Source organism: Seriola aureovittata, chromosome 19 (assembly GCF_021018895.1).
Source record: "Seriola aureovittata isolate HTS-2021-v1 ecotype China chromosome 19, ASM2101889v1, whole genome shotgun sequence".
Lineage (NCBI taxonomy): Eukaryota > Metazoa > Chordata > Actinopteri > Carangiformes > Carangidae > Seriola > Seriola aureovittata.
This window is the reverse complement of record NC_079382.1, coordinates 7597981-7623356: the sequence shown is the minus strand read 5'-3', so window position 1 is coordinate 7623356 and position 25376 is coordinate 7597981. Positions and strand designations below refer to the sequence as shown.

The 25376-nt window shown below is 41.1% G+C and overlaps 1 protein-coding gene across 1 annotated transcript in view; it reads right to left on the bottom strand.

Moving 5' to 3' along the window:
* The window catches only part of LOC130187448 (1-phosphatidylinositol 4,5-bisphosphate phosphodiesterase beta-4-like), a 64438-nt gene that overhangs the window by 20810 nt on the left and 18252 nt on the right, over nucleotides 1-25376 (bottom strand). The window contains exons 4-9 of the mRNA XM_056405077.1: nucleotides 13152-13249; nucleotides 8232-8312; nucleotides 7016-7075; nucleotides 3801-3944; nucleotides 262-341; nucleotides 61-114 (exon numbers count right to left, since the gene is read on the bottom strand). Of these exons, the coding sequence (XP_056261052.1) occupies nucleotides 61-114; nucleotides 262-341; nucleotides 3801-3944; nucleotides 7016-7075; nucleotides 8232-8312; nucleotides 13152-13235 (503 nt within the window). The 5' untranslated portion in view covers nucleotides 13236-13249. The remainder of the gene's footprint in view (nucleotides 1-60; nucleotides 115-261; nucleotides 342-3800; nucleotides 3945-7015; nucleotides 7076-8231; nucleotides 8313-13151; nucleotides 13250-25376) is intronic.

Below are 25376 nucleotides of genomic sequence, written 5' to 3'. Positions count from 1 at the left end.
TGGATTCAGGCAGAATCATAGTACAGTGGTTGATACAATATCCAATCAATTTACTCTTACCCTCTCACAGGAATCTTCCCATTCACATTGGTCAGGAAGCACATTCTCATCCAGCTGAAGGAAAGAAGAACATGGGCTCATTCTCACCGGAATTACATCATGTACGTTTAGAGAAAACAAAAGTGAACTTTAAACTGTTTAGAGCACAATTGAAAACATAAAACTGAGACACGAGGAAAGTGTGCAGCAAAATGCACTCACTGTTTCTTGAGGCAGGTCATTGGACAGACGTTGTTGGCTTTAAAGTTGTGAATCACTGACCTCAAACCCTCGATCCACTTCTGCAATCAAACAAGCACAAGTATTCAGGACACACACACAAACACACACACACACACACACATGCACACACTCTTATCCTCCAAAAACACACTGACCATCAGAGGCCCATAAATACACAGCAGCCGAGGGAATATGCAGAAGTGTGTATTGTGTTTAGAAGTGAGTGTCTTTGGGGAAATAAACACAAGTGAATGAACTGCCTCTTAATTCACATGCATGGGCGAGAGTTTGGACAGGACAATCAGGAATACACACACGCACGCACGCACACGCACACACGCACGCGCGCGCGCACACACACACACACACACACACACACACACACACACACACACACACACACACACACACACACACACACACACACACACACACACACAGATAAACACACTGGGCTCTTTCAGGGCTACAAGCAGTGACAGTAAACAAATAGCCAGAGAAGGCCTTGTAACTTTTACATGAATACACTGATGCTGACTGCATCGACAGAAACAACACCGAGGATGATAATCTGAGCAATTTTGACCCTCCTGGCTTTCCATCTCCGAATGTCTCTCTCCCTCTATGTGCTCTGTCTCTCGTCCGCTTGCACAGCAAATTATTACTGACATCATTATAAAAACATTAAACAAGATAACAGGGTGCAGCAGGGGTAGTCTGTTTGGGCATGTGGTGTCTGTGAAGCCGTGTGTGTTTGTGTGAGTGTGTGTCTGCTGATGTAAATAACTGTCATCTCCTGAGGTCTGCTACTTAGGGCTACCTGCATGCTGGGAGGTGCTGATGGTGGCATGGTGTTTGTATCTGTGTGTGTGTGTGTGTGTGTGTGTGTGTGTGTGTCTGAAAGAGAGAGAGAGAGAGAGGGAAGGGGACAGAAATAGCAGACGAATGTGTTTTAAACTGTGGAGGATGAAGGTGAGTAACTGAATGTGTGTGTGTGTGTGTGTGTGTGTGTGTGTGTGTGTGTATGTGTGTGCATGTGTGCGCGTTTTAAACCATCAGGCCTCCCTGCTGAAGGCTGTTGCATGAATATCATTGGCAGCCCTGTGGCTGTGAGCTCTCCGGAGCGCAAACATCATTTCTAACACCTATCACCACAAAAACACCCTCTCATGGGTGCTGCATAAACACCAACACGGTGGCGCTTAATAACAGATCTGTGCAATATATTTCAAACTGGTCTATAACTGGCTGCGGTTTTGAATCCTCGGGACGTTTTTGTTCTAATACATTACTTGAAAAATATTTTCATTAAGAATTGCAGTATGCTGCGACTTTCAATCATTCTAGTTGTGTCATGTCACATCCAGTGAGCTCTGTACTTTTCTTAAACAATCCTCCTGCACTAACAACAAATGTGCAAGTTTACATAAATTTACTCATTTTTTCATTAAAAACTCTTTGAATGTCATTTACTCTGGATTGATTGAGGTATCTATGTGGCAGACGACCCTCAGGTTGAGAAAAAACTTCACTCGCAGTTGTGACATTGCTTTTTCTTGCCTTGGCTTTGTGTCTTTCAGTTAATGCCAAGCCTTTGGGCCACAATGGATTTGTCACTAAATAAAAGATACAGTAGTTGACCTTTACTGACTTTTTTCTCCACAACTTTCCATTCCCTTGAAGCTGCCTGTAATTTAAAACAGCCGTCCAAGGCTTTGCCAGAAAGTCAAAGGATGGCGACATTGTGCAGTACATTTTGTTATTGTCTACAAATGCCATGAAAAAAAAACAAAAAAAAAACAACAACATTGAATTGATCCTACTAACAAGTATTGCCTGTGTAGCTACAGCCTTATATTTAGACCTGTTTGTGTTTAAAAACGATTAAAAACACATCAATGAGCCACACGATTGCACTGGGTGACATATTCCCAAATTACAATGAACATGGGAGCTGTAGCTTACTTGAGTCAATCCCTCACACAGTATGCTGCTGCCATAAATGCTCTCTAGCATATCTAATGGGTATTAATCTGCAGCCAAAAATAGCTCACCCCTAATGATCACTGATTTATAAAAACTACTGTAACCAGCTGTTTTAGGAAATCATTTTATATAATTAAACTATATATTTGTAACTCATTTTAAAAGACTTAAGTCTTTAATAGGAACAAATGGGCTTGGAGAGTGCCACAGACAAGATAGGGAAGTCCGAAAGAATTGACAGAACAACCAACTATTATTGATTTCGACCATTTCTTTGAATTTGTTAACAATAAGGAAAATATAGAATACGCCAGCCTTATTTTTTAAAGTTTAACCAACACTGGCTTTAATTCTCTGAGTGTAAAGCATCTCATTATACCATCATCGAAGACTCTGTTTTCTGGTTCATCTAGCTGGTGTCAGTCTTGAAATCCAAATCAATTCAGGTCCAAAATAAATGACATTTAATTCACACATTCAGTTGTGCATTGTGAGCTGTATACAGTGTCTGAAGGTTTGCCAGCAGGGGTCAGCAATAATAATGTCTGCTGATTAAAATAAAGAAAGAGAGAAAGACAGAGAGAGGAGGTGGTGTCATCTTTTTGAGCCCAAAACAGAAGGGAAGAGATGAGTGAGGAAGAGGAGAGAAAGCAATAAAGAGAAAGGTGCTTCTCTACGCAATCAGCCCGTCAGATTTCTCTCAGAGCTTTTTCCTAGATGAGTGGGAAGGAAAAAAGAGAGAAAAAAAAGCAAGAGAGAGAGAGAGAGGAGAGCAAGACAAAGAGGATCAGAAAATAACAGCAATAGCAGGAGTGCAGGAGGGACCCAATGAGATAGAGATGAGGTGAGACGGGGAAAATTACTCATTCTAAATGTGTCTATTTATCAGAATAAATCAAGGTCAGTTCTACCTTTTGTAGGAGCTGGCATATGAACCATCATACTGCCTGTTTGCTTTGTCTCTGAATTAAATATTTGCTGTGTTGGAGTTTTCTTTTAGCCTCTGTACATACTATGGAAATGTTGAATGAATTACAGGGGGTGCTCCGGGTGCTAAGCAGAGGTTGCGCTGGTTTTGTTTTCAGAACATTTGTTTTCCGACTATCAAGGACATACATGTCAAATGCTACCACTCAACTGCATCTTGAGGTTTTGAGGAGTTCTGCTGATGTTGTGGCGTATTTGAATGAAGTGCCGTTTTTAGTTAGGGGGGAGCCAACTAAGTACAATTTGTCGCTGAAGGGGGTATGAAAAAAACAGAGAGTGGATATGTTTAGGTCTATCTGTGTGTGTGTGTGTGTGTGTGTGTGTGTGTGTGTGTGAAGCAGAAGAACAAACTTATTTTAGAAGATAGTGTAAACTCTATATTTGGACAAAGCTGCTCTCACTTTCAATTAGATGATTTTTCATGTCAGTGCAAAAGTCAATCTCAACACATGTACTACACCAGTCTGCCGTTTCACATCCTAAGCCATCCTAAGAGCAGAGCCAAAGCACTGAGCTGTGGAAATAGAGTAAGTGCATGTATTTACCCTGGCTGTGTCTGGGCTCTCTGCCACCATGAACATGAAGTTCAGATTGACCAGGTCTGTGCCGCTGCAGATGCAGATGATACAGCCCTCCAAGTCTGCCTCCGTCTTTCCAATGGCCTCAAATGATGACAAGATCTTTGGGTCCTGAGAAAAAGGAAGACAGTTTTAGTAGGCAGTCAAACAGCCAAAGAAGTGTCATCAGACAGAAACAGGTGGAGGAGATAAAGCAAAGCAAAGGTGTGTGTTATCCAGGTGTAAAATAATACAGTTAGTAGAGGGAATGGAGAAAGCCTCTGAGGACAGGTCTTAATCTCCTGCTCTGGTATTACTGCAGTAAAACAAGTGACAAGAAAACAACACAAAGGGTGAGGAGCTTAGAGAGAAGGCTGTTGAAATATTTATTGCTGTTCTGGAGAAGAATTTAAGAGAGCATGATATACACCTTGTCGTGCTCGGGAGACTCGAAGCTCCACGTCGGATAAAGAGCAATATAATGCATATCCATCACGGAGGAAGAAATTAAAATAATAAATCAAAAGAAATCTCTCTCCCAAAACTCATCCCAACAGTGTGACAGATCATTGATTCCACTGACTCCTGATATGGATGTGTGCAACAGTGCTGGGAAGCAGGACTTCACTTAGCTGGAGCAGGTTGGAGGAGGTTAGTGGAGATGACTGTGAATGAGGTCCACACTGTTGTCAAGTTGTGAGCAACACTGTAACTCCCGTAATATTGTAACGTTAAAGGAGGTTACCTCATCAGTTGTGGGTAAAACATGTGTACTTTGGTTTGTGTGTGCGTGCCTCAGGGAATCACAGCCCAGTGACACCAAAGACAAGATGTCAGGTTTTATGTTGCTATGACAAGCTTTTTTCAAACTATGTAATAAATGAATGTAAGGCCCTGCAAGGTATGGTTGCCACTGTAGGTTTCTGTTGTTTTTACTGCAACTACAAATCTGTTGCAACAGGTTTCAGACTAGAAAACTGAAAAACCATTTCAATGCTGCCTGGTCCATAAAACAAATCTAATAACCAAAACAGAAACACAACAAACAGGCAACAACAAACTGATTTGGATTCTGATAGAGTACAGATAATGAAGGTCAGGAAACAATATATAACCGAGCATTGTAAGAAAAAGGAAAGTCTTGGTTACATGATGATGTCCAAAATGTTTGATACATTCTATTAACTCCATCCAGGACGCTATTACTTTAATAATAAATTTGCATGTGGGGGCGTCCTGGTGGCTTACCTGATAGAGAGTGTACCATTAAGGCTTAGTCATAACTGCAGCGGGCCCAGGTTTGAATCTGACCCACAGCCATTTGCTAAGTGCCACCCCCCCCTCTCTCCCTGACTTCCCTGTCTCTCTCTCACTGCTACCATCAGAATAAAGGCAGAAAACTAAAACTAAAACTTTGCATATGGGTCATGCTTGATGTGACCAGTTAATGATAAGAGGAACCATATGAAAATAAAAACTGACCTTATAGTTTCAACTGTAGGAAACTACATACATCATGCCTCATTTTGTTTCTTACTGTCTAAGCTTGCACCAAAAACAATTCTATAGATAACATCTAATTAATAAACACCAATATTACAACAAATAAGAAAAATTGCATCATATACTTCAACGGTGTACGTTTTTATGAATTTATATAGTTTTAAATTTAAAGTTACTCTGAATTACAAATGCTAGTGACAGTAACTTATATTTTATTAGACATTAGATATGACATTTCTGAGATTTAAAGACCTGTGGTTCCCCTGGTTGTTTTCCTGTATAATCTCCAGTTATCACCATTGTTCAGCCTGAAGTGACTGCAAACTTCTGTTGAGTCTGTGAAACAGAAAATCCATGGAAACATTCTCTCACTATCAAAAACGCAGCACGACTCCTCCCACTCATCTTTTCAATCAGATTTCAGTCTGCCACCACCGTCACCATGAAGATAGTCATGTATTTTTGTTATATGATTGAATTAACAGCAACAGGCAACAGGCTCTGCTGTTTTAAAACCCCAGCCAGCAATCATCCAGCGCCATTCATCTTCTCTCAGTCATTGGATTATCTGAAACAGCTCTCAGAGCTTGTGTAACCACGTTAACCTCTGGAGGAGAAGCCCTGCTACTTACAGAGCAGCACACAGCGTTTGAACAAACAGGAGGAGCTGCTATCAGGCTGCAGTATCTGTAAACGTGCCCTCACACATGTACATACGCACACGTCCACACGGAGGACCAAACAAACAGACCCCCTCCTGCTGTCAACAGTACATACACAACCAGGTTATGTACACAGCACACACCAGTGTCTTCTGTCAGGCCTCTGACTTTAAGTGGCTTGACAGGTTTGCCTCCTAATTAGAGGCAGGCGTCCAAATGGGTATTCCTGTAACAGCTTTCATAGTTCATCTGTTCTGCATGATGCCAAATACTGCGATATAATGTGTCACTGTCAAAGCTAAACTGCAATAATCAATATTTAATATACAGAGAAACAGTGTGTGAGTGTGTGTGTGTGTGTGTGTGTGTGTGTGTGTGTGTGTGTGTGTGTGTGTGTGTGGTGTGTGTGTGTGTGTGTGTGTGTGTGTGTGCATATATCTGGCTCCATATCAGATAAATAAACGCCAGTAATAATGCAGCTTGAAGACACATTCGGCTATTTCAAGATCAGTTTCCTATTGGGAAAAGTAATTCTCACAGAGGCAGAACATCTTATATCTGTGAGTATTTGATCCCGTATGAGTGAACTCCTTAACCCAGTGGTTCTCTTACAGCCCATCATAATAGGGCTGGAAGGTTTTCATTATTCCTCTCTAGGTCAAAGGCGCAAGCCAGGGCTGCAAAAAAAAAAAAAGTTCCAGATACAACCTGCTAAACCCAGCCAGGGTTGTATAAATATTGATGAGTTAAATATTACATGTTTATGTTCTCCATGGGCCCCAGGTGAATCTGGAGAAAGAGAGAAGCTTGGCAGCGAGACCTCAGCTGAGAGTCCCAGATCAGTCAGTCGATCGATAGATTACATTGCTGAAGCCTCTGCTAATTAAAGCGTGAGTAACTTGCCTGACGTCGCAGTCTCCTTAGATTTTAGCAGCACTGTCGCCATGGGGGAAAGAGATTGAAAAGTGGGAGGGGTGGGCACAGAGCGTGGATGTTGAGGAGGCAGAGGCGAGGAAATTGTTTTTCCTGAGGTCTCACCTTTGGGACAGCACCAACACGAATACTGTTGATGAGCGAACACTCGAGCACCTGGCCTTCCTGCAGGAGAGATACATGGACAGAAAGATACAGAGAAAGAGGCAGAGGGAGGGGTGAGAGCAGGTGAGGAGGGAGACAGAGAGGGATGGGAAGATTAAGAAAACAACACAGACGGCTCACAATGTATTCTTTTTGATTTTTGCAATTACTTTTAATACTCGGTATGTAACAGCGACACCAAGTTATTAACATGGACCATTATGGCCCAAATATGAGTAATATCCCCACATTTTTCTTATAATCCAGTCTTCAATAACTATAATATTTTCTCTTTGTATATTGGGGATAGTTGTTATGACACCTATTGGTGCAATTTACAAGTCTGATTCTCAGTGAGCCACCCACCTGTTTCCCTACACAGACTGAACACATGTATATGAGAGGAGGATAGTTGGATATCAGTTTGTTTGTTCTACAGGCTTGGCTTTTTAAAAACAAGGATGTCAGTACATTATAGAATATGTAGGGTTTTTTTTTTATAATAGTTACACACCAACTGCAAAAGCAACTTCACTACTGACAGAAGTTTAATAAAAAACAATGGCTCCCTGAAAAGTGGGAAATCAATGTAAACATCTTTTGTATGCTCTGGAGACCATCAGCCGTGAGGGAGATGGTCTGTCATTACTTTTTTATTTTGGGAGCCTTGATGGTCAGATGTTACATATTTATTTTATCCACTCAGTATCCCGCACATTTCTTCTGTCAGGGTGATGAAACTGTGTTTCATCAGCTGTTTGCCTTAAGTACCAGACTATTTGAGTAGTGAAAACACCACCTGTAACTGTTTACTGGAACAAGTCTTATTTAAATTCCCTCATTGCATAAAGGTTAACAAAGTACAACATTAAGTTCTGAATGTTCAGGACTTTTTCCTGAAGTAAAATTACATGTTGTAGTACAACACAAGAAAGTAGCTCACTGTGTTTCTCAGTGACATGTCAGTATTGATTCTTTTCAAATTTTTTTTGATGGTTTCCATGAACCAAAGATGGTTTTATGTCAGAAAAGATATTTCTGAAAACACCAGGAGATACAACTCTTTTCTCTCGACTTCTAGATTCTGTCTCTTGGTCATACTGTTCAAGTTTTTTCTTTGCATGATCTCTGTAGCAGACAAGAGAACAGACAAAAGGTGAAGATGTGGTGGTCATACCTTTCCCTCACTCTTCCAGGTGATGAAAAAGCCGTACTCGTCCACCCTCATCTGACAGTTGGGCTCAAAGATGTATGGGTCCTGCAGAGGGGAGAGCAGATTTGTTATAAGACAGAGGGCTTCATCGGTCACAGAGTTTTACTTAACATTTCAAGACATTAAACAGCCAACCTGTTTACCACACAGATCTTATGCAACGAGACAAACACATGTAGGTCTAATTCATTTTCTAAGATATACCTGTCTGCCAAAGGACACACACACGCACACACGCACACGCACACACACACACACACACACACACACACACACACGGTTTACCCAAATACATTTAGTATGTGCACATACACATTGCGTGCAGAGGGTGATGAAGAAACCTATTGCTAAGGCAAACAAAATGAGATAAATGTGACTGCCATGAGCGGTTAAATACAAACATCATCTGACTGGAACACAGACTGGGGACAACCCAGGTGTTTGGATGTCTGCGTCTGTCTGTGTATGTCTGCGTGCATGTACACGTGTCTAAAAAGGATCCTAACGTGTGCTGGCCAAGCTACAATGCAACTACTGCACACACGTGCTGTAGCTCTCCATCTATCAGCTGGTATGCAACATGCAGCGACTTCTATTTAGTTCAACAGGAGTGTTGGTTCAGAAAATCTACTGACATTAGTGTGCTTATCTTCCCCAAACATTTTTCACTTAATTCAATCAGCTGCTGGAATGGTGACTGCGCTGACAAATGAATGTGTCATTGTGTGTGTGTGTGTGTTTTATCCCACTCAAATCACATCTGAGAAGGATAAAACATAGGAGAGAAAAATAGAATAGGAGATGGCTGCTGGGTCACTCCAACTCTAATATTAGCAATAGGGAACAGTGTGACACACGCGCACGCGCACACACACACACACACACACACACACACACACACACACACACACACGCACGCACGAACGCACGCACGAACGCACGCACAAACGCACACACACGCACACACACACGCGCCCACACCCCCACACATAATTTATTATTTCAGGATGTTGCTGCCATGACATACACTGCTGCAAATAGGACTAAACTGGCTTGTTATTTGGCTCTTCTTCTTACTGTCCTCTCCTGTCGTCCATAACCCACCATAAAAACCAATAGAACAATCCTTTTTCCATTTAGGAAATAGTGAGACTGCTCTAAGTGCAGTTAAAAGCTTGACTCTCTTTTATCAGAATTAGATATGACAGAGGCTTCAGTTGCACATAGTGAAGCCAACTCTATGCGAGGGACGGTCTCAAATGAGCACTGACTGTTAAGAACATACAGCAGGCTACTGTTACACTATCAGACAGCTTGTTCATGTAAAGCTGAAAGGTTTATGGGAACACTCAGTCCTTCCACACACAAAGGAACAATTAGCTGAGGACCAAACTGTGTCTCGGTGGAGGTGGACAGACAGCTAGACCTCTGGTTATGGAAGTCCAGCTCCTACTCAACATGTGTACATTCTTTCTTAAGTGCCTGGGCGAGTGTAGGTCGGTGTGTGTCAGTGGATGTGTGTGTCGTCCGTTGATCCTCTCTCTTACTTTGTTCCCTCCAAAACAATAATCTTTGAAGCAGGAACAGCACACACAAAACCAGACTGTGGGGTTTAAAAAAAACAATGCAAAAACCATCTATGTGCTTTTGAACGCTCTCTCATACACACACACACACACAAACACAGGTAAAAACACATTAATGATTTATGTTACTACAGGATGCACTATGTTCAAGGGGAAGTTAAATAACTTGTGCGCTTGTTTGTTTGTTTACATCCACATGAATGACCATCAAGGGAACGTAAAACACTCCCACACATCCAAACTGAGTCATTCACACACACTCCTCCACACATGGCCTCGAGTATTTAACGAGCTAGATCAACATGAGCCATCGTCTGGCTGATGAAAACAGGAACTGCTGCACATCATGTCGCCGTGTCTCTTCTTACCAACTCGTGCCCAGCGGTGAATGACATAAATCCTACAGAGTTCAGTATTATTCATAATGAAAAAAGCCAGCTAAATATTTTCAATCTGCTTTCCTTGTTTTGTTTTTTAACCATACTCTCATTTGTCTTATATCCTAACTTTGTTTTGTTGAATCCAGTTTCTTTTTCTATGTTTATCATGTTGTTATATTTGTTGTATTTCCAAAATGCAAGTTATGATAATGCAAAAGGAGAGCAAATACCTTCACACTGCATGTATAATAGGCTTATGCTGCCTCACAGTCAACTTCAAAGTATTTCCCTTTTCTAATCTTTTTGTTAACAGCAAGGAAATACAGCCATCTTCATTAGGTTATGTCTATTTCACAGACGGAACGGATCATTTTTTCATGTGAAACCCACACAGAGGAAGCCCTCTGGCTCTTAGCGTGAATGATCATTGAAGATCTATTTGACCTCTGAACTTGTCAAGAGGGAAACCGATGTGTAATATCTCACTCCTGCACAAAAACTAATGAATTACTGGAAACAGAACAGGTAAAGAAAAACAAGGATACAGGTGAACAAAAAACAGGATGAAAAGAGACGTGTGAGAGTGACACAGACAAAACTGGAAAAGATGCAGACAAAATAAAAGCAAGACTAGAAAAAGAGGTACTACCACCACTGCCTCCATTCAGAGAGAGACATTATTATAAGAAAGCATTCTGGGACATGAAAGTGCTCCTGCAATCACTCCATGTCAGTTTTCTTTTGGAGAGACAGTTAAAATGACATGTACTATTGACAGACTGAAGATAGTGAAAGAGGAAAAGCTTTGAATTGCACGGAAAACTATGTACACACACACACAAACACACACACAAACACTACCTGTCTCTCCCATCTGTCACTCAATGGGGTTTCAGTCAGTGTTTTTCAATGTTTTGTGGAAAAAAATCCATGCTGTTTAGCATATTTGCCTGTGTGTGTGTGTGTGTGTGTGTGTGTGTGTGTGTTTGTGTGTGTATCGGAGGGACTGATAAAGAGCATGTCTATGTGGGTGGGTAGACTTGGCACACGTCATTTCAATCGATGCAGATGTCCCCTGGAGGCTTTGTATTTGCCAGGCAACTGAGCAACAGCTATTCACTCACTCACACAAAGACAGACAGATACAGAGAATGAAAGATATTTGTAAAGGGAGGACATTAACTACTACACGTTTACAACATGAAGAAACATGAGCAACAGGTCAAAGGTTGATGACCACAAACCCATTTTGTTAATGAATGAAGGACAATGCTTCCAGTCTTTTTCCCTTCAGAGATTCACTGGTTTGAGTGAAACAAGCAGGACTTGACAATCAAACAAGATGTAACTACTATCAAAGAAATTCTTGCTTTTACTCTTCAGATAAAAGATACGGCTTATCTTTTGAGAGTAAGCTGACATTGGGTGAGGGGTGGGGTAAACCTTGGACATATCGCCAGTCTATCACAGGACTGACATATAGAGACAAATAACCAGTCCTCAGACTGGGGTCTGGGGAAGTCGGAAAACCTGGAGAAAACCCAGAACTTTGATGCTGTGAGGCATCAGTGTGAACCACTGCACCATCATGGTGGCCATATCATATATGAAAAATTAGTGTTGTTAAAAATATGATTTATAACAAAATCCAGTGGTAATTGGGTAGTGGTATGTCCCAGCTGACATCATTAATTTTAAACTGTTAGGTGACTGGCACAGGTTGACCTTATTACCATTCAGGCCAGCCCTGACCCCGTCCTGTCGAAGCCTGGCTTATATTCACAGCAGCCACACACTGAGGACTTTCTTCAGAAGCATGCCGGCCCAGTTTCACGGCTCCCTTTGACATGGCTGTGGATTTGATGATGCTTTTCCCTACGCTCTTTCAAGTTTTCTTCTCTGCCTAAGAGGGATCCTCCTCCCCTCACTGATGCCCATATAAACCGAGAGGACTGAGGGGATTTCCTGATGTGTGCAAGGGTGCGTGTACGGCTGTGTGTGTGTGTGTGTGCGCGTGTGTGTGACACACTTTGCCTTTGCTCGGCAAATGTCCTAGCTAAGTGTCCTGATTAAGTTAGTCAGAGGAAACGTGGGAAAGGAGACAGGAGGATATACATGGGGTCATATACATACAGACACACACAGAGCAAGACAGATATTTGGTGCTTTAGTTGGTAAATATTTGTCCAAATATTTTTCATTATATTGGGCTTGGATAGATACTTGGAAATGATTGTCACTGAGCAATGATTTTAACTTATTCTGTTTTAAAAATCTGCTTTTTTCCAAATAATATTTCTGTGATTTATTTATAGTTTTAGCTCAGTTTTTATCTTGTGCTATTCATTATATTGTTTCAGATAGTGGATGCAGAATTATTACTAATGCTCTATGTAAAATGCTCTACGCTGGTAGTAGATGTGCAGCAGACAAGCAGTCGCCATGGCGTGGCATCTTAATGAGGCTGATCGATGAGGCTTGCCTACAGCTAGACCTCTGACTACAACTATGACGTGTCAGGTTATAAAGGAGATGCCTCAGCTTTGTTATGTGTGTGTGTTTGTGTGTGTGTGTGTGTGTGTGTGTGTGTGTGTGTGTGTGTGTGTGCGTGCTAATGACCAACCTGGGGACGATCATTAAGGTGAAACTAATTAAACTAATAACCCATGTCAGTATCAACACTGTTATTGACAAGCTCATACAGCTTGCAGCACAGGCGAAGTGCTCCTGTGCTCATCTGGGATATTTTACATAAATCTTTACTGCATCAGAAAATGTCATGATGAGCTATAATGTATCACCAATCTGAAATAAATACGTTCAGTGGCAGTGTCTTTCTACACTTGAAGCTGTTTCTAATTTCATTTATTTATTTACTTAGAAAACCCAAAAGTACCCGAGAAATGCGTCATTTTTACCTCATCAAATCTGTCGAAGGAGGCGCCTTCCTGCATGAACTCCGGCAGGTGCTTCTGCCAGTTGAACTCGTAGGACTTTGTCATGGCTGCTCACAAACCTGAGACACAAAAAGGAGCAAAAGACAGATAAAGAAAGAAGGAGAGAGAGAAACAGACAGACCGAGAGAGAGAATTAGTAAAAAAAAATCTTTAACAACCAGGTAAACAAGTCCTTGGAGATTTCAAGGACAGAACAAATGCTAGATAAACACACACAATATCCGTCTCCCTCTTTCCTGAAGTCGCAAAATGATGCTGAATTCACTGAGCATAGATACTGTACCTGGCCCTCCTGGGGCTCTTCCAAAAATATCCTCTTATGAGAGGTAAAATAACTACATGTAAAACATTTACCAATCAACAAGATGTGATGTGCACATCTTTCCTGGGTTAAACAAAGCTGTAGAAGATCTGGATGTTTGAGGAAACGGTCAGTGGAGTCATCAAGTGTGCATCTCACAGCCATTGGCCCTCAATGTCGCCACAATAGAAACTTTGACAATGCTTTGATAATGATAACTGGTCTTGTTTTCAGTGAAGAAAATGCACACTGATAACTGAGTGTGCAAACAGTTGTATCTGAGTTTTCAATGAGACTCACTGAATAAATGTTTCAGCAACAACAGACCAGAGAAAAACTGTTCCCTTTCCCTTCAGCCAAGGAAAAACCAACAGATCGCAGTGTTTTAACAACTGATCTCAGCATTTCTTTGTTTATAAAGTGAAAAAAGCACAGCTAAATCAGTGCAGTCTTTACTTCACATAATGTGTTATTATAATAAAGTAATGGATGCATATAGCAGAAGAAATATAGGTGTAGCCGTGTTATTATTTAATGCATTAGCTGCACACAATCACTATAGAAAACAATACTCAAAAGCTTAGCAATTAGAAGACGAGCATAAAAACAATGCATTTACAAATGTAGCTCATTTATCATTGAACCATTAGTTTATTTATATATTTATCAGGAATTAATTTCACATTTAATACATTTTTTTCATTCTCTCTGATGTCATTTCTTGCCCTGGTTTACTTGATGAAAAAAAGCTGACTGTTAGCTGTTGATGCACCTGCTTTCAACCCCATATATTCCTTGGGAACACAATATTCAATACAATGGACCAGGTTTCTTCCCAACACGTACAACATCCCACATCTCAGCACTAAAACTCTGTAGTACTCATTTATGAAACCAATTCATTGTGTTTCTAGTCTCATCTTTCCTAAAATATCAACCTCCCCAAGCAAAGTTATGTGGTCTTTGTGCATCGGGTAGTGCAATTTTAAATGAAGTAATGACGTGTGAAGTGTCAAGATGTTGGGTTATCCTTAGTGTGAACAGTGTGAAATACAAATAAATCAATCACTGCAGTCATAAAAACTTTTCTTGGCTCCTAACCGCGATCACTTGGTTATGCACTTACTGGTAGCTCAACAGCAGAAGTTTTAACAAATGTCTTTCATCTCAGCACAGCCCTCCTCCACAACCTCTCTGAACGCAGTTTATTGAGCCTTACAGTGCAGCGATTTAAGCACCAAGACAGACATTGCTGGATTGGTGAGATGCAATCCACAGTTCAAATATATTCTTTTCTATTTATTAGTGAATGAACATAAACTCTAGAATCAAACTGCCAAAAAGCAAAACCTTGAAATAGGACTATTTTTTTAAAAATGTTTTACATCAGTGCAACATGCAGTAAGACTTTTCCTCCTGCATAGCTTAAGTGGCAAGAATTACTGTGAAAGATTCAGAGATACCGGATTCTCCAGCAGTAGGCTCACAACATCTTACTGCAATGGAGCTGTGATATGTACAGTATGAGTCGACACGGCAGGTTGAGGGAACGCGGGCGCACCACATCACCACAGGATAACCCCTGGGTGGGACTAAACAACACAGGTTGAGCATATCTGAGAGTGGATTTTTCCATTAAGTCTACTTTTATCTTGGCTTGAAACAGTCTGGATGTGAACTTCCTCCTCAAACAAGTCAGACGTGATTCATGTGACACAAGTGCACGTGTATCATCACGTAAGATATCCAGCTCAGGGAGGGGAGGGGGCCCTGACAGGAAACTGTAATATTGTTGATGACACAACCCAAATATAGGCTCCCCCTACGTCAGCCTCAAACGTGTCAGGCAAAACTGAGAGGGAGAAGCGCACTTGAGAACGTGACGTGCTATGTATAGTCTAATTGCTCGGCCAGTATTAAGTCATTATGGGAATACTCTGAGGTGTAATTCAATTGTGATTAGGTAGTCTTTCAACTTATAGGTCTAAGATTCCTTTGTTATAGCGATTACATACCGTTTATAAAGAAAATCACATATAAACTTAACAACCATATATTTTCCAATTAATTTTATCTCTAAAAATGCTTGAAGAGTCTACTGAAGTTATCTATTAATGTCTTCACCACAAGTTTTATTGGTGTAGATGTCCATCTCAGTGTCTGAGTGTGTAAGGACCCTGCAGATGGTGCAGAGATTGAAGTCCCACATTTCATGCAGAAACCACCCATTTTCCTCCCAGGGATAAAGAGAGGGAAACTGGATTTTGATGGGCAAAATGACAACAAAGGGGGGCAGACGAGGGGGCGATACAGAAAGAGAAGGAAGTAAGGACGAACAGAAACAGTGTGTGTTAGACAAAGATGGTGGGAGAGAAAGTGATAAAAGGCACAGGGAAAATTAACACGTGAGGAGACAGATAAGAGCGAGGTAGGAGAAAATAAAAGCGGTAAAAGTAAAAGTAAGAGCCAGATATGAAGCCAGCGCACAGAGGTGAGAGACAGAGAGATGGGCTTTAGAGATGAGAGATGAGGAGACGGGGGACTGGAGAAGCACAGAGATAAAACAGAACAGTGATGGGCAGAGAGAGACGGATGAGTGAAACAGCTGTATGTGACAGAGGCTGGCTGGAGAGGCTGGGGGACAGGGTGGAGAGTACAGCAGGGGGGATGTCTGTTTTTGATGTGGGGAACACAGATCAGAGACAACATCAACAGAGGCTACAGAAAACTGCTGGCTGGGTGGGCTACAGTCCACCCCCGGCATGACAAATGCAGATGAAGCGAGGGTTTAGAGATGTCTGTGGGCTGTCATTATGAAAATACAGAGTGATTCAGAAAGGCTACACAATTATACGGCAGCTAATAAGAGCTAATCTCACTCTGACATTCAGGTTCATTAATAGACACAATTACTCTGGATGTGGGTGGACCAACCAGAAAATTTGAAAACATACTACAGTCACTCCTTTCATTTGCAGTAGAGAATTAACGCATTTTGGGTGCCAACACAAAAGTGTGATCTGCTATACGTCACTGCGCTACAGGAGATGTAGCAGCCAGGCCAGGTCAACGCGCCCAGTGATGTACAGTAAAAGGGGCCAACTTCATCAAACCCAGCCCTCCACCATCTGTGGTGTCCTACCAGGGGATAGTAACACAGACACACACATCCTGTCAGGGGAATGAAAACACAGATGCACACTTCCTGTGGAGATTAAGAACTGAGGACAGGCAGGGCGCCAATAACACAACCCACAGAGAGACAAGAGAAGGCTAGAGTAAATAGGCTGCACCCTTTCCAGATTACTTGATAATACTAAACCAAATCTCAAAGAAAGAAATATATATATAAATATATAATATATATATATATATATATATATATATATATATATATATTCCCAAATCGGATTCAAAACTATTCAGATAGGACAAATCACACATCTAATTTGGACTAATTGGGTTGTGCTGTCCTGTCTGATGTTAGCCTAGATCTTGCCACTCTCAACAGTATGCATTAGATAACATTTTCCTCAGCGGGATGAAATCTGTCCAATGGCAGCACGGAACACTGAGGTTCTGTAAGGCCATGCCAGCAAGCACACCGGGCCTCCGAGCTCCTGGACGTGTGAATGTGCACGTGAGGAGCCGAGGGAAGCTGAAGGAAGCGAGTGAGGTCCGAGCCCCCTGTCCAACCCCTGTCAGTGAGATAATTACGATAGATAGGAGCCCCGTGAGGCGCACTGTTCCCAGCCTCCTCATCTAAAATGGCAGCTAGGGTAACACCCAGCGGTCCCACACCTCATAAACTAAAATTAGGCTACAGCTACATCAGTCAGCCAGTGGTGGAAGGGTTGACTGGGGACACACTCAAATGGACACAAGTGAACAACACACACAGAGTGGCACATTTGACATAGCTTGCACAATACTCAGAGCTATCCTTTAGTGCATTATCCACAGCAAGGAAATAAGCAAAGAGCTTCAACATTAAAAACAACACATTTTGCAGCTCAGTCTTACTAAGTGTATGGACTGAGTGGACAAACAGGATTTTTTTTAAGACTTATTTGATCTTAGAAAAACACATTACCACCTGATGTTTCAGTGTTACTGTCATTATGCATTCATGTAAAATTTGACCCCATCTGAGCCCATGTTTTGGATAATACGGACGTACAGAGATGAGGATCTCCAAAGGCTTCTAGAAGTATTATACCTCTGCAATGCTTCAAAATTATCTGGCTTCACGAAAACTTCATAGGAGTTTCATTTTCAAAGAAACCAGATAGGTTCTTATTCAGATTCTGAGAAACTTGAATTAAGGTCTGGGCAGTGGAGGCCTAAAGTTTAGAGAAGTGAGCTTGCTGCTGGTTCTCAGCTTGGTAGGATGAAATCTGAGTGGGAAAAGTGAAAAGCAGCGCTTGCCCCTCCGTCTTCAACACCACTGTGGTGCCCCTGAGCAAGGCCCCTTAACCCTAACTGCTTCAGTGGAGCTGCTCAGTGGCTAGCGGGTCAGACTATGGTTGTACTGGACAGCTTCAAGGTGTGAATGTGTGTAACTGTGTGAATGTGATAAGAGCGTTCCTGTAAAAGAAAGGCTTCCTCTAAGTGAAACTCCCATGATTAATAAATGTTTTTAAAAAAAACAAAGGCTTCTAGATACAGTAACAAAATTATTATTACAATGTAAGATAATACCATATAATAATAAATCAACCATATTCTGCTCATTACTGATTTTTCCTCTTATCTTGAACATGGCCTTGACTAGTATTAAGCCACACCATTACATATTTGAAATACAGGAAGATTATTATACTGAACCCTAATTCATAACAGCTGGAACAGGACTGAACAGTCCAACAGCTGGGCTGAAAAAAATCTAATCCATCTATGGCAGATGAAAAACATTAAAAGTATTTAAAATCCAGTTCAACATAATTTTCCTGCTGTCTTCTGCCTTTGTAGCCTCAGAAGTAGGAAAAACATCAGCTTCAGGCTTAATGTCAAACAGCTGGTCACAGTTAGGGCAAAAGATAAATGTTATATACACGATGGTCTTCATCTGGGAATTTGACAATGATTCCCCAGGTGCTCACTGTCTGACCATGTATGGCCTGACCAGAAAATCCTCAAGTTATGTCTTAGATCGAGGCTGGACCATGTGCCATTTGCTTTACTTGTATGCATGTGTATTGTGGCTTTGTATCTTCCAGGGATGAAACTGTGTAACCTTGCAGGTCAACAACTGGCAGCTGACATATTTTACAACACAGCAGGAGAAGGCCAAAGACAACCAAAAGCAAGATAATCTGTTTTTACGGTGTGGCACTGAACACAACTTTGGAACTGTTAAATGGTTTTTTATTTCCTAATTTTGACAGACCTGGGCTAACTTTGCTACGCTATACATCTCCTGGACCTCTGTTCTAAGCACAGAGATGAAAATGTATCATGTCTAATTACTGTCAGAATGTAACTCTACTTCAATAGAGGATGTGTGGATTAGAAGAAAAGAGATGGTTTTAAAAAGGCCCTGTGCACACACACAGGCATTTTCAGCTACTCTGGTTTCTTAGACTTTTTTTTTTTTAGTTGGAGGTGGGGGACCTTTGCCATTTAAAAGAAGATACAAAGCTGGACGTTGTCCCGGCCTGGATGTCAATCAAGAGCTGTGTGTACATAGCAACACAGCTCTGAGGAGTGATCCAATCAATTAAAACAAGTGAAAATAACTGTGTTTGTATGTACACCAAGAAAAAGCTTCCATGCTAAAACCACTTCAAGTGGATGTCAAAGAAAGCAGCAATGTAGGCAAGAGTCTATGCAAAATTTATGATCAAAAACATTGTTGAAACAGGCAAAAAAACTAACTCTGGTAAATTTAACACAATATAAAACTGTAGAAAAGGCAACATTATCTGAGAAGGGAGGCAGCAATTTCACAGTAAGATTAAAGATTTGTTCATCACTGAAAAACAATATAGCGAATCGATGATACATGTGCATACTGCCCGATTGTATTATTTTCACTTGCCTCAGATTCTTGGAACTTGGAGGAATTTCAGGAGAATTAGGTTTGTTTAAACAACAGCCTAGCTTTATGTTCATACTCTACAAACACACGAATGTAGAATATTTTTCAACTACAACCACCAATCCTACAAACACAAAAAAAACAAAACAAAAAACATTGGATATGTGCAAGTCAAACATGCTGTAAAACTAATGTCTGGCAGTAGCTCGGTCCTCATTTTTCCCCTTGCTTGGTCTATGTACAAGTCCGTCACACTGCAACATCCTGGTCTCTAATCCAAACTGTACATATTACAAAGTGTCATCACGTCCTCTTATCTGTTTGTCTAGAATATTTAACTTGTCTTGCAGCTTTCCAATAGTGTGGAAGTGAAGGCATGTAAACACTCGAATCTTTCTACTTAGAGAACTCTCAAACAAGTCCAGGCAAAAGTGCTTCTGTTATTAATACAGCGATACAACTGAAAATACTGAAAGTATTTTGTTTCTTAATCACACACGACACCCATGCATCAATGCCGGAGGACATAGAAAAACAGATTCTGAACGTTTGGACCACCTACAGCGATTCTCAATGTGGCCCTCCTTCAACAGTACCATCAATCTTCTTCGCTCACTATTAGCATCAGAGCAGCCCTTGAGGCTGAAGCCATCTTTTGACACACACATCTACCGACTCACCTACAATGACTCTGAAAACAAACCCACTGCCACTAAGAACAATTTTCTTCAGGCCCATCATGTTTAATGATTAAATTGTCAAAAGACTGCCAAAGATGGGAACCTTTATCTATTTCCTTTAGCAGCTCTGACAATCACCTTCTAAGATTAAAAAACAAAAACAAAACAGCAGTCATCCCCTCTACTGCTAGATTTTATAATCAGTTCTTAATAATTGTAAATGATTAACATTAACACAGTTTTCGACGGTTATGAGTCCTTTACCAACCCAATCCCAAAAATTTGAACAAATACGGAATCTTGACACAGCGGTGGCTTCTCAATCACTGACTGTGTAGTGTATTATTATACACATTTAATGCATCATGTTCCTCTGGAGATCACATTCATCTCCAAATGAATAACCCAGATCATTTCCCACGCATGACTTCTCTCAGCCATATTTGTTAGTCAACACAAACTGGTTGTTTACTTAAATTCCCAGAGCACAACAGGAACACTTCAAGGGTTTGAGGTCAAATCCCACTGAGGCCACTTATTCAAACAATGCTTTAATGATATTTCATAACTCTCCAACAAATTAAATATGTTTATACAGTATGTTGCAAACAAGTTGCATTACAAATCTGCTGGCAGAGGCCCATTGAAGCTCAATATCAAAAGTGGTGGTTTGTCACTTATTCCTGTGCCTGATGTTTTACACCACTTTTCATTTTTTAATACAATAATCTGAACTGAAATGAAATTGTAATTGTATTCATAACTCTGCTACATGACATCATACTGCAATTAAAATTGCATCTTAAGAATGAAAAATTTGCCAGACAATTTGGAAAGAAAGCTGTGATGCAAGTGACTGCTCCCTACTCCCGTTGTTGCTGGGTGAGAAGAGACAGACAGTGCAAGGTTTGGGGAGAGAATGAGAACAAGGAACTGCACGTCCAGTTTGTCCACACACCCCACCAGTCGTTTGTCTGTGTGGTTATTTTACGGCAGCCTGGTGTTTGGTGTACATATAATAAAGGTAACCACGAGTCACTTGCCAGAGCCACTTTCCACCAAGATATGAACACCTTGCCTCGCACCGCCTCATCTGCATAAACGTCCATCTCATTCCACCTCGTCCGCTGCAGGACACGTACAAACCAAAGACAAAGTTCAACTAAAGGTCTGAAAATTACCAACATATAGTGCTGCTAGGCCCTGCCAAGAGTGTGTACATACAGTACACACACCTGCAGGGCTCAAGCACTGAGCAGGATCAGCGGTTATAATGGCGTTGTTATATTCGTTGTTATATTCAAATGCATTATATTGTAAAGGTACTCCTGTCATCAAACCTAACCGCTCGTCTGCGAGATGTGAACAAAATAACTGGAACAACACATTAATGCCACAAACTATTGTCTGCATGTGTACCGTTTTGTTGAATCAACACCTTTCTAAAATAGTTTAGTTGAATAAAACCTTTATAACTGTACTGAACAGGTGCATATGATATTGTGGCATGTTTCCAGTATTCACACTAAGAGGAACACGAGAGAGAGAAAAACACACACACCTCAGGTCAACCGGTTAGTTAAACAGTTATTATGTTATGACCTCTGGCAAGACAACCACCACCAAAGATACACAGGAAAAAAAAAAGAGGGACACACAGGTGCACTATATCCTGGAAGCAAACTTTAACAGGTTGCCGCTTTGAGGTGACATTCACTCAAGATCGCGCACAGACTACAACATTCTGGTGGTGGCAGGTTTGTTCAATTGCATTACCATGAATTAGATTAAACTTGTCCCTATCAAATAGAATCCAGTTAGCATGAGGGTTTATGTTTGCCCATAGTTTGCTGCACACATCACTCACACAGTGCTGAAGCTATGAGACACAGAGCAATATCATAAAAGTGCTTCTGTTTACACTGGATAAAAATAGTCTTTAATTCAATGAGAGCTCTTAGCGAGGACTGCGGTGATTTATAGCACCACCAAGACCTCTGTTCTCCGAGCAAACAGCACATATGGCAGTGAAATCAATGTTGCTATCGCCTGCATATGTTTTTACATTTCATTTAGTCACTTAACAGAAGGGTGGTGCAGAGAGGACAGTGATCGCTGAGCAAACACGCACCTACTTTAACAAGGATAGAGATCCTGTGAGCATGTGTGCCTGCGTATGACCTGTGTAAGACCTCTGGTTTGATTGACCATCACACCTCTCCATGCTCAACCGAAGCCTTATGTAGCATGCAGACTTGTGGGCTGCATGCTACTACACAAAACATGGCCTGCAGTGAACGGTTGTTGAACAGGTTGAGAGATGAGAGCTGCAGGAGTAAGGGAAGAGCGAGTGGAGGAGTGAAGGGAAAAGCTGAATGGTGAAATTCCCCTTTCGCTCGTTTCAATTAATCCATAATTTGGGCTCCACTTTGCTCACTGACTGGTGAGTGTCAACTGAGGTTTCTGTGGTCCCTCCAGCAGTGTGTGAGAGTGTGTGTGTGTGTGTGTGTGTGTGTGTGTGTGTGTGTGTGTGTGTATGTGTGAGTGTGTCTCTATGTTTGTCTGTATGTCTAGGCCTGTTTGTGTTTCTAAGTAAGTTTGTGTCAACCCAGGTGTGTTTAACTTTGTTTTCTTTAGCCTATAGTCCTCTCATGCCAAAGAGTCAATAACAGGAATGTATTTATCTTTTACTCAGAATATAGTGTTAGCGTAAAAGTTCGATATGAGAAGATTGCAATTTTGAACCTGAAGACTGTGTTGGAGAAACAGGACATTCAAAATTTTCTGTCAACTGAGAAAAACAGAACTCAGTGGCCTCCCTTTAACTTATTACAGGCTCCTTACAGACTTCATTAAAACGCGATTGGATTTACACTCAAATCAATCACTAATGGCACTTCTCGTGTTTATTGTAAATTAACCTGAGAGAGAGAGATTTCTTCACAGTGAAGATGTCTGCTGCCTGAAGGGTTTGTTTTTGTCCCGTGACTCACCATAAAGACAAGAACTGTACCAACCCACTCATGCTTCCTGCAGAAACACAACCATAGAAATGCCCTTGAGCAAGGCACACAACTCAAGCTAAAGAACTGCTCCAGTGGAGCTGGTACTTGGAAAAACTGTAGGCCTACATTGTGTCAGTGTATGTGACCACTCCCAGGTGTGAATCTCAGTCAAACTGAGAGAAAACAGCGAGTGAGCACATACAGTGTACTTCTAACTCAATGCATTATGGGAAAATTACAGGTGAGGAGTGCTCAGTGTTGACATCATTTAACAATGGATTCCAGCTCGATAAAAGGGTAATGATAAGATACTTGCCATTCTTGTTCTTAAACAGTCAGTATGTTAGTCATAACTATAAATTTTTGAGAAAATTATTCACTGTACATTTTAATGTTGAGATACCAAGTTTTTCCAATTAAGAATTCCAGTGTAAATATATCGTATAATAATTTCACAGGTCACTTCAGCTTGAAAACAAAAATGTAGAGAAGAAAAACGAACTTCTAATGTCAGTTGGATAATTCATACTTTTCTTGGGCTGTACGTACAAAACTCTGTAATTACCATTTGTTTCTCTAGGACTGTGGATGAAGAAGTATTATGCTGAAGAATGTCTTTTTCCAAGCCAAATGACCTTCTTCTAACCTCATCCTTGCCTTTTATAGTTGAGGATCACCCTGCTCACTCAAGCTCTGTGGCCCTGGGTTATATAAGTGACTTGCGCCTGCGATGGAAACTGGCTGTCTTTCAGTCACACACACTGACTACAGTGCCCAACTGTGGTCCGACAGAAGATATGGGCACACACGAGCACTTACCACACGCGCACAAATATCATTCATCACGTGCATGAACGTCAGTACTAATAAGACTTCCACACATTCAAATATAGCGGTAGGATCTCCCTCACTTTCAACCACAAGACCTTTGTCAGGTAAGTTTCCAGGGTTCACCCCTGCTGAGGATGTAAATTAGTGGATAAAACACACACCCATACTAGGATACGTACATCCACACACTCAAAGAGTTCTATATATAGTATAGTCATCCATATCCACCCTGCCAAATTGAGTTACACAAAGAATTTAACACATGGCCTAATGGACGGAGCATCCACCTAATAAATGATGGCCTAAAGCTTTAAATGGTGGATATTAGTGTGTGGGTGTGTGTGTGTGTGTGTGTATCACAGAGAGTCTCTTGACCCGAGGGCCAATGACTCACTGAGGGAACACTGAGGCCCCTCAGAGGGAACAAGAGGAAGGGAGTGAGGGAGGGAGGTGAGAGAGGGGTAAGGGCTGTCCCCGGGTTATCAGCAATCTTAATCAGAGGTATTTAGAGCACTGCATGTTTGACTGTGTGTGTGTGTGTGTGTGTGTGTGTGTGTGTGTGTGAGAGAGAGCGAGTGCGTGTGTGTTTATGTGTGTGTTTAAAAAGGCACTTAGTCAGGGAGTTCCCTGAATGTAATGAGGTAGAGGTAGCAGGCTCAGCACACACCCAACTGACTTGGACACAGCTCTCTGGTCAAAACCTCCATTGCACTTTCTAAACAGACGACGTATCACAGTTACTTTTGTTTGAAAGTGTGATGGATGTGAAAAGAATTTGACAAGGAAGTTAATAAGGGCAGACAAATAACAAGAGAGCAAAATAATAGAGGACTAAGACTTTAGGCAGAGAACAAACCGTATCTCAAGAAAACACTTTTATATTGTTTGAGGAATCCTTATTTCAAGTAGTTGTATGGGAAAATGAGTCTAAAAATATAACTAGAAATCCTCAATCTTTGCTCAGTGATGAATATGTGTAGCTAAAGCCACCAAATGGAATATGGAAAAGACCATTTTTCAAGAGGTGATGGTATCCGTATCTGGTTAATAATAGAAAAATCACACCGGAACACTGGTATTAGACAGACTTCAAATTATACGCAGTTGATTTGAAAAAGTGTGTGGACATGCCATGTGTAGGGAATATAAAAAATAGCACAGATAGGAGTGATGTGGATGTGGAACCTGTGAACACAGCAGCACAATGTTTGGTTGTGACAGAGTGATGATGACAAAATTAATCTTAACCTCCTCTGACGTAGACTCGACTGTCTTTGGTAACACCTGTATTTTCATCAGAGCTCTAACTCCAAAATCAAAATTGAAAGC